At 42.0% G+C, this 16,478-nt stretch overlaps 1 protein-coding gene across 3 annotated transcripts in view; it reads left to right on the top strand.

Annotated features, from left to right (window-relative positions):
- Positions 1–16,478, top strand: part of LOC126356325 (calmodulin-binding transcription activator 1) — a 1,852,577-nt gene that overhangs the window by 1,205,496 nt on the left and 630,603 nt on the right. For all 3 annotated transcript variants that reach the window (XM_050007298.1, XM_050007299.1, XM_050007300.1), the window contains exon 5: positions 5,023–5,114. In XM_050007298.1, the coding sequence (XP_049863255.1) occupies positions 5,023–5,114 (92 nt within the window). The remainder of the gene's footprint in view (positions 1–5,022; positions 5,115–16,478) is intronic.

The following is a 16,478-nucleotide window of genomic DNA, read 5'->3' as shown; positions in this document are numbered from 1 at the left end:
TGAAATGGACTAGCCTGCCCTGAGCTCCAACCTGAAACCAGTGGGATGCCTTTGAGATGTGTTAGAACTTCGCCTTCGCTCCAGACCCCATCGTCCAACACAACTACCTTCTCTGGTTTCGGAAGAAGAGACTGCTATTCCTCCACAGACATTCAGATATTTGATTTAAAATGTCCCCAGGAGAGATCAAGCCATCATAAAAGCGAAGGGTGGACAAGCCCCGTATTAATGTCCACTAATAGGGTTGCAGATAGTTTTGATTACATAGTTTAAGGTGAGCGGGAGCGCTTTACCGTCAGTATTTACGGCGTGCTCCGAAGATGGCTGAATGTTTTGCGGGCGAAATATTAGTAGAAGTAAAAATTTACACTGACGAATTCCCGCACTTTTATAAAAGGAGCCGGCCGCGGTGGTCTCGCGGTTCTAGGCGCGCAATCCGGAACCGTGCGACTGCTACGGTCGCAGGTTCGAATCCTGCCCCGGTCATGGATGTGTGTGATGTCCTTAGGTTAGTTAGGTTTAAGTAGTTCTAAGTTCTAGGGGACTGATGACCACAGCAGTTGAGTCCCATAGTGCTCAGAGCCATTTGAACCATTTTATAAAAGGAGACGGGGGAAGCATGAAGACTGGCGCCTTCTAAAATGTTTGTTTTCATAATGTTAGGTCAGTTTTTTAATTATCTGTTCTTCCCTGAAAGATTCAGTAACTTTTACCGAGCGAGGTGGCGCAGTGGTTATCACACTGGACTCCCATTCGGGAGGTCGACGGTTCAAAACTGCGTCTGGCCACGTAGATTTAGGTTTTCCGTGAGTTCTGTAAAGTGCTTCAGGAAGATGGTGGGATGGTTTCTTTGAAAGGGCATGACCGATTTCCTTCCCCACAATCCGAGTTTGTAAAGCTCTCTAGTGACTTCGATGTGGACGGGACGTTAAACCGAATCTTCCTTCCTTCTGTCTCTTTTGACAGCTATTGGCACAATACCAGTTGCCGTTTTTCCCCAGTGGACGCATCCTGTACTTTGTTCCACATACACCTTACCGGTTACTGAGGTTACCCTGAAACAGCGAGAATATGATACCATAGCATATCAAAAAGGTAGCAGATCGTTCCGCATTGCGCCACCCGGTAAGTAAGTTGTTTTGGTGAGTCGTAGTAAAAGAATGCTATAGCTTAGAGAATGTCTTGTCAAATTTGTACATCTGTAGATGTTGACTTATTGGTATGTTTGTAAGCTTCAGACTATAATGAACGTCGTATGTTTAGTTGTTGCAAACTATGATATTGCGTGTGCCCACTGCGTGCAGTCCAAAAGCCGGCCGCTGTAACCGAGCGGTTGTATTCGCTTCAGTCCGGAACTGCGCTGCTGCTACGGTCGCAGGTTCGAATCCTGCCTCGGGCATGAATGTGTGTTCTGTTCTTAGGTTAGTTAGGTTTAAGTAGTTCTAAGTTCCAGGGGACTGATGACCTCAGATCTTTAGTCCCATAGTGCTCAGAGCCAACCTCCGATGTTATGTCCCAAAGTGCCTATAGCCATTTGAAATCCAAAACTCATCGAAATATTGTAATCAAGAACTAACTGACTCGGATGGAGTTCGAAAATTAATGTATTTAGTTGAGACAGTGAGAATATTTCCGGTGAGGAGTGAAGCAGGGAACGTAAGACGTTGTCTGAGAATTTGGTTGAAAAGACCGATGCAGCGAAGAGAGAAAACAGATATTTCGTAATAAAAATACTTGCGTTCGTTTCCAGAACTGTGACAACGAAACTGGCAGCTCCTGATTATAAAGGACATAACTTCTGCGACGACGATGTGCAGAAATTTATGTCGTGCTAAGACAAGTGTGTAAACAACAGAGAAAACTACGAAGAAATATTAGTAAGAAAAATACTTGGATTTGTGAGTACTATTGTCATGTGTCTGTGTGTGTGTGTGTGTGTGTGTGTGTGTGAGAGAGAGAGAGAGAGAGAGAGAGAGAGAGAGAGAGAGAGAGAGAGAGAGAATTATATGTAAATAGCTTTAACCACGGGGAAATTGTATGCATTACTCAAAGAATACCATGATCATAAGATGTGACATTAGCAAGCAATTATATGTGTAATATAAAGCTTATTAAGTCAAAAGCCATCTTAGAGGCATAGATATAGTATGTGTTCTCTTGTAATGCAGTAACATGTTTGTTAAACTCGAACAACGATTAAGAGTAGCACTAGTAGTTCATCAAAATCAAAATGATGCAGTATAGTAATGCAGTAGGTGCATTTTTGCATTTGTAAATTGAAAATCGTTCTGGTGGTTTGTATGGTGGAAACGGGGCGACATGTCAGTATGGAGCACTGTTTTGTATTCAAATCACGGCGAGATCGCTCGTGCAATGAAATCGAATTTATTGGCCGAAAGGAACCAATACGAATTCAAGTCGCAAACAATGCATCAAGAAATTTCGTTGCATGTCCCTCATTTGTATGCTGTCGTTGACTGTTACGCATGACAGGTAATTCGGTACATATTCGACTGCCTCGGAATAGAAATAAGATGAGGAACTTCATATCAGCTGAATTTTTCCTGCTGAGGCCAAGTGCCGTAGATAAACAGCGAAGCAGCCGAAATACAATTGAGTCGGCAAAATCGTACAATGAACACGGCATCGACCGCTCCTAAATTCTTTTATTCTTCAGCATGTACGTTTTAAGGAAACATTGTTGATTACTGTGGATCGTTGAACACAGTTAAAGGCACTGATTTTTTTCTGTATTTTGTAGCACATCGTGATCTTTTTTGTTTTCGCCTAACAGACATAATGCATTTTCTAACACTAAAGAAAGGCATAGAAAAACTTTTTTGTTGCGTAGAAAGAAAGCGATATAACCGTCTTCAGGGACTGACCTCTTTATGTAACGCATCCTAGACACTTATATCACAGTGACATCAGTGATGTCACATCGCCATACCTTTGGTGAATGGTTAATGATAATAATGAGTAGCACTAGCTGAAAAAAATAGCAGTAAAAATCACTTCCACAATCAATTGAAGGTGAGCAATATCGAGCTTGAAACTTTTTAGAATGTTGAGGAGAAAGGGGAAAAAAAATCCCTACCAACAATGTGCCTAATTCCAGTTTCCTGCATATTTCCCTGAAGCTAAGCTTAAAATTTGATTTTCTGTCCACCCGTCCTAATTCGAGTCGAAACTTGAAACAGCGTCTCCTGTGCTACATCGAAACTTTCATTTTGGAATGAAACACATTTCAGCAGACCCCTGACGGCCTGTACTAAGTCGAAAATGTAGGCGTGTAAACAATCATATTCCGTGTTTCCTCTTTGAGAAAATTAAGTAGTATTTGGTAATATTGATATTGATTTTTCTTTCTTCCTAATGCCGATTAAAATTATCTTACAAAATTAGGTATTTTTGTTAATACTCATAACAGTAAGTATTCTGTTTTAAATATGGCCAATTATTAACTGCGACGTAAAGATGTCAGTATGATTCAACCCCATCGGATCTGCGTTTGTGTAGTATTAAGTTTCTGGTATTTATTTCACTACTTGCGTTGTTCTAAAAGACTACCTGCTATTGTACTGATAGGCATTCAAACAAATCAGTGATGACGCGACACTGTGTGTCCATTCTTTTTTAAAAGATCGACGAGGCAGCCCTCTGTGTTGTTCGCCTGTCGAACTCGTGCTGAGTTGGTCCTAGGATGCATTATCGTGTTCACCCTCTGTAACTGAAAGTATGCACTCAGTTTACTGTAGAGTGAATGTGTGGCCAGTTCGAAAACTTTTTGGGTATCACATCGCATGTGAGTAGCTTGTATAAGTTTTCGTAAGATTAATGAAAAAGTAAAAATGTATTTTTTATTCTCACACTACACACAATAAGTCTTTGAACCAAATGCAGCAAAACAGCGACGTGTCCCGCTCTGTCACGATGCAGGACGAACAGAGCCAGCAGAGCACCCATGCTGTCTTGCTGAAGTTTGCCGCCTTCTTCTTAAGCAGGGAAAAAAATACTTCCGATGTATCATGTTTCTAATTTCAGATTCGCTGGTAGAAAAGAAGCAACAGCTTAGTATATTATATGAAGCTGAATGCTTTTACTTAAGTGACATTTCACATTCGCTCATAATGAATACTGATTTAATTTATGTTTTGATTGTGTGCTGCGTCCCTTTCACTTACCATCAACTGGTTTAAATAAAGTAGCTTAATGTAAATACCTCAACAGAGAATCCAGAGTGCTTTTTCAGTTTTAATATCATTGAAATATTTGCAAGAAATCTAACATTATCTTTGTCTATTACGCGTGCAATATTATGAGAATACTTAATGCATCCTCAAGTCATTTCTGTTAACAAGTTTCTTGCAGTGCCTCACGATTTTCTTGTAACAATGGAATACATTCTTATGCGAACCACAGTGAATCAGGTGACAGTCACATTTTGTGGTGTATTACTGCCTGAGTGTTTTCATTATTCATTACCATACTAATGGAATTGGTGACAAGATATTTACCATACGATGAGAAATATGGCAAAGAAAAGAAAGTGGTTCAGCTGCACCTATCGCTTGATTTTATGCAACCCACAGCGTCTTCAAATTCTAAGCGGAAGATTTTGAAATTCTCTCATAGGCTACACACAGACTGTTAGTCCTACAATAAAATCAACCGGATCTTTCTGTAGGAAATTTAATGTAGTTAAATTTTGTACTGCGATACGTTTTCGCTAGAGGCCATAGTTTACGAATTATACAAGAAAACGTTCAAAAGTTATCCTGAAACGCGTTTTTATGGAATAACTCGTAAATCTTGGCCTCCAGCGAAAACGTATCTCAGTTCACAATTTAACTGCATTAAATATCCTACAAAAAGGCCCTATTCGTTTTTCTACAGGACTGATAGTTCGTGCATAGCGAGCGAGAGAATATGAAAATCCATGGGTTGCGGGCTGCATGAATCCATCATGGGCTGTTGTGAATCCATCAGTTGTTCAGTCTGAGCACTGTGTCTTTGTTTCAGATGGAGAGGCCATCAAACTGCCGGACAACTTGGAAAGCCTGCCGAAAGCTGACCACTTTCCCACGCAGAGGCATCGGTGGAACACCAATGAGGTGAGCAGTAACACATGTCGTTACATGACTTAGTGGTGTGCTCTCGCCGCCCTTGTATTCTGTGGCTTCCACAAATTGAACATCAGTATAACGAATCTGTGTAAGTGTTAAGAGACAGAGTGCTACCTGCATGAACCCTATTTATTTGACCATCATGTAGTCTGTTTTTGGCAGGTAGATTTTTATTTTTTTTAATTTTTATTGTGAAGAAACCACGACCCCTAAGTGTTTCGACCGAGAAGTCCTTACGCCATGCCGCACTCAACTCTACGTTATAGTTCCAATTGCCTCTGCTGTGTGCAGTTTCACGTACATTTTAGTTCTTTAAGGAACATTAAGAAGTGGGAAATTTGATGCACTTTGCACAATTTAAACAGGCATACCGCAGTTCTGTGTACACACGTTCCGAAAAATTAAGTCTGCTCTTCTTCATGCCCCCATAATGTTATTACTCTCTGAAGAGTTATTACCATTTTTTTAACAGCAATAAACTAGCGCAGAGAACGGAAGAGCATAATTTTAAGTTTTTGTTTTGACCGTTGATTTGCTTTGGAAGCTCAAGATTTTCAGTCAGATACAGAGGAAGTTACGTTCTAATGAGCGAATTAATGAAACCACCTAGAAAGGGTCAACACTATTTCAACGTGGAGGTGTCGCTAGTGAACTGCTTCCCTCATTTTACCCGCTTGAAACACTACTGATGTTCCCGTGTGTCACCGCGAACTGTTATATTCGTGAAAAAATATTTGTTTTTAGTTATACAAATTAAACTGCTTTAGGGATAATTTCAGCTTCTCTCAGCTATAAACTGGCTGTTCCTATTCAATAATGCTATAATTTCACGCGACAGAACTTCGTTTTTCGAAATTCTGTGGGATTATGCTATGATTTTTGTAATGTCGGAACCAGTTGCAACATAAAGCATGGTGTTTTTCGCGAATATTACGGTTTTGCGGTGATATAAGAGAACATCACTTGTGATTCAGGCGGGTAAAATGAGGAAAGTTGTTCATTGGCGACAACTTGGATGTGAGGTATGTACTGTCGGTACAGGAACAGAGTATGTGTATCAAGCCCGACGTAGTGTTTCCCTTAGCGAAGCTGGTTCATGTAACATTGGACGTCACCTGTCCTCCCACCACTAATAATATTTCGCTGATTACTGGTAACATTATTAGAAAAATTATATCTGTTACGAAAAGCTCCTCTAGGTATTCGCAGAGCAACAGCTACAAAATGTTCGAGAATCTGTATGCTGGTTGGGCAGGGTGGAAGCAGCAACACAACGCTTCCCACAGTTGCGAAACTTTTTTCATAGTCCTAATGTATCAACAAGGACAGTCAGAGAAGATAAGTGGGCACGCCTCTAAAGCATTGCAGTTGACTGGTTCAATCAACGATGAATAAATTACGTAATGGCGGTTTGGAAGTTTCGGGGTTTATTTTCCTTCTACCCTATTTCTAGTTTTCCGCTTAGTGTTTAAGCTAGATTGGCTATATCGTAGAAGAGACACATAATTGCTTCGCAGAAGTATTAGCTTGATAAAAGTAGAGGAATTTGGAATACTTTGAATCTAGTAAGATCAGAACAATAGACAATCTTACAAAAACGGTCCATCTTGTCTAAGGTGTCAGGCATGAACGAATAATTATGGTCAATCGTCAGTACCTATAATGTGGTACACCTCAGCTTTAAGATTGTTCACGTTCTTAACTGTTTCCATTACAGGCTACATATTGTCAGTTCCTTGTACTGGGGAGGAAGAATCGATCTTCCTAACGTGTCTGTCGCTATTATCGGCGTTTAATTTGTGACGCAATGAATTTTTGTAAATTTTTAAGTTGTTTCCCCTATTGAAGAGGTGGAATAGCGTCTCGTCGTTACTTAGTCTTCTGGTCAGGTGCTAAATGTACTTTGCTTATCAGTGACTTGCCCTATCAACAGTTGACGCTACAATCTGTTGTAGCGTAACCCATTCGTAAACCACACTGCCATGGTGCGTGTTTTAAAACTGATGAAGCTCGTCACTATTTAGTGGTACTGGTTTGTAAGCTGTCCTGTTTCAGTAACAGCATATGGATTACGTGAATTATCGGGAAATCCATTGGACATCGGTTAATCGCTGCAAAAACACCGAAAACGCATTAAATTCACATTTCTCGTAATACTTGTTAATCATTTGACCTCTCTATGTTTTCCGCTTTGGCCTAACGAGGAAGTATTGGAACCTCGTTCAATCAGGAGATTGTTTTATCATTGTTCATAATAGCGAATTTCACGTTATTATCACAGAGCGCGGGGCCGCGCCGCTGATTTACGGCGAGGGGGAAATAATTACCACTGAGTGCTTAAAGTGCATAGGTTAGTAGGTCTCTTGTTACGTCACTCGTTAAAACTGTCATAAATTATTATGGAAAATGTTATGCTGTTACACTTACGCTGTTAAACGAATAGCGCCATTGTAGAATCTGTCTTGAATTCCTGTGGTCATTTATAAAGTTAGTCTGTGGAACACTTGAGCTTCCATAAGTTCTTGTGATTGTATGCCTCATGTGCAACTGGTCCATAAAGAAAAATTAAATAGATAGTATGAGGTAGTCTATGTTTCTAACAAAGTTACGTGGGAATTTCGTGAACTTAATATTCATGGCCGAACCACTGTGCATAAGGCGCACTTCTTATTGATAAAACTGGGAGCTACTTCACCATGCAGAAGAACAAGGATATCAGTCAGTTTCTTTTCTGTACGTAGGACATGAGTATTACTCGCTTCCATAGCAACATCGCCATATCACGCTTGTGCGACGGCGCTCAAATTGAAGGTTGTTTGATGTAATCCTTGTGATGGAAAAATTTCGTCTCCAATATTTGGCAGAGAGGGAGACATATAGTTTGTCCATCGGATGAGGATCTTAACCTTGACATTTTCTCAAGGAAAAGAACCATAATGCGCGAATAAAGAAAATCTTTCCAGTTAAGCGGATATGGGTCTACCTTTCTGGTAGAATGTACTAGTGAACAACGCCATACGATCTTACGTTAACGATGTACAATGTACGTTTCATGGTAAAGGACAGTCGTTCGTATTCCATGGTTTCAGTGTGTGATGATCTTGCGAATCTCTGAACCATAACGAATATATGAGGATTTGAAGAAACTGAAACCTACAATGATGACTAAGCTACCTACATTTTACATGAATACTCTTCACTTAACACTCAAGTGTTTGGCAGAAGGATGGTAGTACCACTGTCAGACTATTCCTCAACCGTTCCACTTTCGTACTGTACGAGGGGAAAGTGAACATCCAAATGTTTCCATTCGAGCTCTGATTTTTATTTTATTACTGTGGTAGTGTCTCCCTGTGAAGGTGGTAGTCAACAAAATATTTTTTCTTTCGGAGGAGAAAGTTGGTAGAAAAAAAAATCTCGTGAAAAGATCTCTCGGCGACGAAAACGCCTTTGTGTGAACGATTGCCGCCCTGGTCACTTATCATATCGATGACATTAAGTGCCCTCTTTTGCAGTCATACAAAACGGGCTGCCCTGCTCTGAACTTTTTCGATGTCCTTCTTCAGTCCTATCTGGTACGGATCCCATACGACGCAGCAATATTCCAGAATGTGACGAAAAGTGTAGTGTAGGCAGTAGCTGTGTAAGGTCTGTTGCGTCTTGTAAGTGTTCTAACAATAAAACGCAGTCTTCGGTTCGCGTTCCGCACAAAGTTATCTATGTGATAGTTTAATTTAAGCTAGTGATAACTGTGATCCGTAGGTATTAGTTGAATTGACTACGTTGAGATTTTTGTGATCTATCGTGTAACCGAAATTTAACGGATTTCTTTCAGTACTCATGCGTGTGACATTAGACTTTTGGCACCATACAGATACATTTTACGATGGCTGTTCATATTGTCTCCTACGTCGTTTACATAGATTTGGAACAGCGGAGAGGCTATGATACTTTCTTGGAGATGCAAGATATAACTTCTGTTTTACACGATGACTTTTCCCCATTCACTACCAACTGTGACCTTTCTGACAGGAAAACATCGAATCTAGTCGCACAAAAAAAGAGTCCAGAGGCACGCTGTGTGATTAAAAGCCGCTTGTGAGGAGTGGTGCCAAAAGCTTTCAGGAAATCTAAAAATATGGAATCAGTTGGAGATCTCATGTCAATGCCATTCATCACTCCTTGCGAATAAAGAACCAGTTGTGTTTCACAAGAACGATAATTTCTGAATCCGTGGTGTCTCTGTGCCAATAGATTGTTTTCTTCCAGGAATTTATAGTGTTCGAGCACAGTGTATATTCCAGAATCCTACTGCAAATCGATGTCTTTGATATTGGTGTACAGTGGAATACAGTACATTACTTCCATTTCCTTTCGTATGTATTAGTACGTTCTGTGCAACTTTCCAGTCTTCATGTACGGATCTTTCGTTTTGAGAGCTGTTGTTTGTGATTGTTTAAGTGGAGCTATTTCACGAGAAGACTCTGCAAAGAATGTATTTGATATACAAACTGGTGAGGAAAATTTGCCTTTATTAAGTGATGTAAGCTGCTTCGCTACACCGTGGATATCCACTTCTAAGTTACTAGTGTTGGCATCTGTCTTTGATTATGATTCTGTAATATTTACTGCGTGTTCTTTGATGAAAAAATTTCGAAAAACCGTATTTAGAATCTATGCTGTAGTGGCGCTGCCTTTGGTAACATTGTCATTGCAGCCGCGTAGATATTGACTGTTTCGGTTTATATGCTCTACAGGAGAGCTTTCGCTGCTTAATCGAAGGAAATTTACGAGGCTGTATGCTATAACGTGTACGTACGGTCATGCAGTTTCTAACTGTACGCCACCGGATGGCACAATTCTGTAAACAAACCTCACCTCTATTCCGAAGTGTGCCAAGATTATTGGGTCACCTGGTGTAGTTCCTTGACTTCCAGAAGGCGTTAGATACAGTTCACACTGCCGCCTGATAAACAAATGGAATATCAGACCAGCTTTGTGGCTCGATTGAAAGTTTTTAGCAAACAGAACACAGCATGTTGTTCTCAATGGAGAGAGGTCTACAGACGTTGAAGTAACCTCTGGCGTGCCACAGGGGAGTGTTATGGGACTATTGCTTTTCGCAATATATATAAATGACGTAGTAGATAATGTCGGAAGTTCCATGCGGCTTTTCGCGGATGATGCTGTAGTATACAGAGAAGTTGCAGCATTAGAAAATTGCAGCGAAATGCAGGAAGATTTGCAGCGGATAGGCACTTGGTGCAGGGAGTGGCAATTGACCCTTAACATAGACAAAAGTAATGTATTGCGAATACATAGAAAGAAGGATCTTTTATTGTATGATTATATGATAGCGGAACAAACACTGGTAGCAGTTACTTCTGTAAGATACCGGGGAGTATGCGTACGGAACGATTTGAAGTGGAATGATCATATAAAATTAATTGTTGGTAAGGCGGGTGCCAGGTTGAGATTCATTGGGAGAGTCCTTCGAAAATGTAGTCCATCAACAAAGGAGGTGGCTTACGAAACACTCGTTCGACCTATACTTGAGTACTGCTCATCAGTGTGGGATCCGTACCAGATCGCGTTGACGGAGGAGATAGAGAAGATCCAAAGAAGAGCGGCACGTTTCGTCACAGGGTTATTTGGTAACCGTGATAGCGTTACGAAGATGTTTAACAAACTCAGGTGGCAGACTCTGCCAGAGAGGCGCTCTGCATCGCGGTGTAGCTTGGTCGCCAGGTTTCGAGAGGGTGCGTTTCTGGATGAGGTATCGAATATATTGCTTCCATCTACTTATACCTCCCGAGGAGATCATGAATGTAAAATTTGAGAGATTAGAGCGCGCACGGAGGCTTTCAGTCTGTTTTTCTTCCCGCGAACCATACGCGACTGGAACAGGAAAGGGAGGTAATGACAGTGGACCGTAAAGTGCCCTCCGCCACACACCGTTGGGTGGCTTGCGGAGTATGAGTGCCGAGGCCTGTGTTCTGGAGCCGGAGCCGGCCAGGTCCGCCGACTCGAGTCGACCTTCCTCTATCGACCAGAGGCTCGGGGCGTGGGCTCTCGTCGGTCGTCGCGGCAGCGCGTGGTTTGTGTTTAAAGCGCTCCAGGTGAGGATTTCCTTCCGCGGCAGGCGGCGGCGGCGGCGGCGGAGGGAGACGAATTGCAGGCGGCAGATAAGGCGGTCGCGCCGCATTTGTTACCCGCGCTGCGCCGCGCCGTGCTGGCGCCGCGGCGCCGCTATAGGAAAACGATACTCCTTGCCGAGCCGTTGTCTCAGCACGGCACAACGGCCGAGCCGTTTCGGAGGAATTAAAGGTGGTGTCGCCACCGTCACTGCACGCTGTCACCGCCTCCGTCCACGCGAATTGAAGACGTCAGTACGCTCGTCATTTGACGCAAATCCTATGCGGGGGGAATTGTCGTATCCACAGCCGAGAGCTATAGAGAAATAGTAACAAACGGAGAGTAACAATAAGTGTTAAGTGGGAAAAACCGACCGGTTATAACCGGTACCAGCATTTTAATTCTCAGTAACCGGTATTTGTTTGGTCTGCTTTAGAACTTATTTTATTCTAATAACACAGTAAAAACAAAGCCGAAATAGCAATTGGCCATAGAAGCAGTGCTAAAATATTTCGTAAAAAAGAAGTAGTTCTTATTTTTAAAATTTCCATTGGTTCAAATATTGCGTTATTATAGAAAATGAGAAAAGCGATAAGTTCTATTTTAATAACAGTACCGACAGAAACTAATAACAAACACATGGTATAAGAATTTGTACAGCATTTCTGAGACAATAATGTCCCTGTTGCCGTGAGTCGTGGCTCGAGATACACGTGTAGGTGCAGTGTGCAAGACTCGCCCCCACCTGGTCTGTACGGTACTTTCTCGCTGTCGTCGCCGGACATCTGTCGTAGGGCGGAATATTTGTACCAAGTGACGTAGAAGTGAAGTACAATGCTTCATTTGCTTTAAAAGATTAAAGACTTCTTCAACGTTTCTATAAAGTAATAGAAGAGGGAGGAAATCATGGTAACAATAATAAATTCAAACCTTAACAACAAGTCGCTCGTAATATACAATAAAAATAGAAAGTAGCTGACCTGCTGCTGTGTCTACATCAGGGGTTCCCAACCTTGGGGTAATTACCCCCTGAGGGGTGTAATGAATTTGTCTGAGGGGTAAAAACTAAACGATTCGATTGTTGCATTACTATTATCATAGTTTTGAAAAACTCTAATATTGATTATATAACTTACCAATAACTACTATTTCTCAACTGGTAGCATTAATGCGATGGAGGTTACAGGTTCCTTACATAGTTCACCCACTGCACACAAATGTTGTGCCTTGTCCCCTACATCGCTGGTGATAAAAGTGAGACATATGCGTAACAAATGCTAAATATCTCAAGAAAATATCTTCTCCAAGCTGTACGTGAGGTAGTCCAGAAGTTACTTCATTACTCGCTTCGAAACGAATAAATGAATTAATTGATTGCACGACACAGCAGTTACCACATGACGGCTACTATAGTGCTGTACACAGTATTATTAATATTATTATTATTATAAATGTTACTATTACTGGCTGCGGTCAGACACACGGCATTAACAGCCTGGAGCTCTGGAATCTTCCAGTTCCTGCCAGTTAAGAAGTATGGAGTGGAGCAATCAAGTGATTTACGAGCGGCAAGTATAGTGCACATATTTCAACTTGGTTGTTTTTAAATAATGTTGCAGTGTGTAGGTTAAGCAACTGCCACAATAGAGAGAAGTAATGCAGGGGAAGTATGTTTTGTAACTCACTGTCGATAGTTAGCTTTCTTATCTGAGAACCAGTTGTATCACTGAAAATATACCACGAGTTCCTTCATCATTCATTCTAACACAGACACACACACACACACACACACACACACACACACACACACACACACACACACCATTCATCTTTCATCATTTAAAAAATAAAAGTGTTCCAAGAATAGTCTTTCATTCTGCAGTTTAGTTGGGTGCTGAAGTTGGTGATAATCTGGGTAGGGGGAGGGGCAACAGACGGTGGGTTGAGGGAGGGGGAATGGCAGGGGTACTAGCTAATGTCTAATTGCATTCAGCGGTAAAGGTCTAACAAAGGCTGGGTACCACTGGTGTATATAATATGCCTTTATTTGCTTTTAGCCCTTGAAAACGAACAAATTAACACGAAGAACAGAGTTCTACAACCTCAGTTTTCACCATTTAGCGCTGATTATTGGTAATGCCCAAACAATGGTATGTTCCACGATTACAACATGATTTTTGAGCAGAGTTTCAAAAAATTAGAATCATTAGGAGAATACTGGTAATTTTTTGTAGTATTTAACCACTTGTTACTTTCCGAGAAAAGCAGCATTCGGTGAACAGGTTAAGTTCTCTTTTATCTGCCTGTTTAATTTATATTTTTGCCCCGACGTATCTTAAAACTGAGAGAGTCAAAATTTTAAATCTTTGCTGAATTTCTATGTTTATTACAGGAGACGAGAGGAATAAAAATACGCAAATCGGTTATTTCAGAAACAGATTATTTTGAACAGTTTTAACAGTCATGTTAAACAGGCGTGAAAAAAAACCGTACAACAGAACACCGGCTGTCTCAGCGATAAACTCCATCTCCATAGGACAGCCAGCAGGCCAAGCAGGTTCCAGAATGCCGGGCGGCCAAGTATAGCGAGCTATACGCTGTGACCACAGAGTCATTGAAGGACATTACAGAGTGCTAATGATTGGTATAGCTTCAAGTGTGCTCAGTACACATGTAGACAATAAGAGTGAGGCCAGCATTTGCTGGCTGGATAGAGAGCGTGGGACTAGAGGGATAAAGTGAGAGGGGTTTGCTAGTGACACTAGGTAGAAACGTCTATCTCACTCCGTCCAGCCTCTGGGAAACTACTGAAGAACAGTGAGCAGTAAGAGTCAGTGCGGTGTCCTGCTTGACAGTCACGTTCTTTAAATGGAAATCTCTCGAGGGAAGGCGATAATCTTTTCGAGAAGCACTGTTGAGAAAATAGAGGGAACCCGCTTTTGAAGCTGACAGAACGATTCTGCTGCGCGTGAGAACCACGAAGATAAGACATACGGAGGCATATAGTTAGTCTTTTTTTCGCTCTGTTTGTGAGTGAACAGGATAAAAACTCGGCGTACATTGGATTGCGGAGTATCTATGTGGGCGTAGACGTACATGTAGAGAGGTCTTGGGCGCCACGACGCGTCAGCGACAATCGGAGCTGTAGAGGAAAGCTGTACAAAACACCGAAACAGGACGCCCCGAGAAACTCAAGTCAGGGTAGTCGAGTGAAGTCAGGGGGATAGAGAGAACCAGGAGAGCAGCCAGGCAGGGCTAAGCAGAAGTAACTCTAGTAGTATCAGCACAGTTAACGAAATCATAGGCGAGTAGCTGGGGAACTCTGTGTGTAGTATAGTGAGTGCGTGCTCAGTTAATACTGAGAGTCTCATTTCAGAACAGACGGAACGATGCTAACCAGTCACCGTCTCTGTTCGTGAGTATTACTCCTTCAAGGAAAGTGGGGCAAGAGTTGAAACTGTTTTCTGAAGAAATTTAGAAGTCGCAAGACACTTGTAGTTGAGTCACTCTCCAACCCTTACCTTTTGCTATAAGGGATCTAATATTATATCCACGTCAAGAGTCCCTCTTACATAGGCGATCCGGCTAATTCCCATCTCAGTAACCCTGGCACCCAATCTCTGGCAAATAATTACGCCTGGGACGCGTCTTTATAATGGTCCCCACGGAGAGCAGAACAGTAGTTTTGATTACGTCTTCTACTTAGTGTTTTCTTCGTCATTACTGACTTCCGCTGCTGATTGCAGTCATCCCTCTAATACGTCATAACTTATTGATCAGTTAGTAAACAGTTCTTATGTGTTAGTAAACATGTTTTTTCCCATTATTCCGGTCGCCTCTGTTCCTCTTTCTGTATAGGTTTGCTTGTGAAAAATGCATAAAGCTCTTCTGCCTTCCTTCGTTTACGTGCCACTTCTACTCTGCGCCATGCCACTCTTTTCGTCCCGTGTCTCTCCCCCCCCCCCCCCCTCTTCCTATCTCTCGTAATTTCAAAAATCAAGTTCCTTTAGGGTATTCCTATTACTAACTCATCGAAACCATGAGAATATTGAGAATATGAGTCCTACTGAGCGAAACCATGAGAATATGAATTCTACTGAGCGAAGTGCCGTATTGACATAAACAGAGAACTCCCATTTGGGAGCCGCGGTGTTCATATTCACGCCTGGCCATCCACATTTAAGTTTTCCATGATTTTCATCAATCGGTTAAGGCGAATGCCCTAACGATCCGTTTGGAAAGGATGCTGTCGATTTCCTTCTCACACGTTCTGATCGACGATCTTGTACTTTGTCTGTAACGGAGTCTTTGTTGAGGGCACATTAAACTCTAATGTTCTTTCTTTCCTTCGAAACAGGAACCTAAGCGACCTTTTCGCGTTCTGCAGCTGGCGAGTCCGACTGGGTACGTAGTAATACTGTGCATTCAGATGATGTATGTCGCCAGCGGACTGCTTTCTTTAAAAATAAAATGAAGCAGCCATTAACTCGAAGATTGGTCCGAACACAACAGTGCAACAGCGCTTTAACAGGGACAGGCGGTATACCCTTGCCTCCCTTCGACCTCGGAGCTGAGACTCTGAACCATGCACTCGGTATTTTCCAGACCAACAAACATTTTGGACGTGAAACAAATGATATGTGACACATAAAAATCCAGCCGATGATATGGGACCGAACCCAAGGTATTGAGATCCTTTGTGTAACCCCTTACCAATAAGTCACATTTCACTCACTCCGCAGACACTGAACTCTTCAGAGATTGTAGCGATCATGCTTATTAATCAGTAAGTGCCCCCTGCAAGACATTTTTAAATTCGAGAGTCCGGCGTGCAGTAGTTCACTGAAGTTAATAATTGTCGAACACAAAGTACTAAAACATTGGTGTATTTGTACTGTGGTCTATTTCTTGGAGAAACCCGACATTTTGCCCCCGTCCTCGGAGGACATTATCAAAATTATCAAAGGGGCTTGTAGCTTCACTGCAGGTTCCTGTCATACCCTGGCTCGGTACGGTCAGCGAGCTAGGGTGTTCATCGGACCATATGAGACGACGGATTTAGCACCTCTTCTCCCGAATATAGCTCCAGTGTGCAGACCAACGCAGCACTTGGCTCTGTGGATAGCAGCTAGTGACAAGGTGCGAGGTAAGCGGAGTACCGTGGACTGTGCATACTTGGCGGTCGAGTGGGCGAATCGACTAGCAATCTGAATGTTA

The sequence above is a fragment of the Schistocerca gregaria genome, chromosome 3, assembly GCF_023897955.1.
Source record: "Schistocerca gregaria isolate iqSchGreg1 chromosome 3, iqSchGreg1.2, whole genome shotgun sequence".
NCBI lineage: Eukaryota > Metazoa > Arthropoda > Insecta > Orthoptera > Acrididae > Schistocerca > Schistocerca gregaria.
The sequence above is the reverse complement of the archived record's forward strand: the minus strand, read 5'-3'. Positions and strand labels throughout refer to the sequence as shown.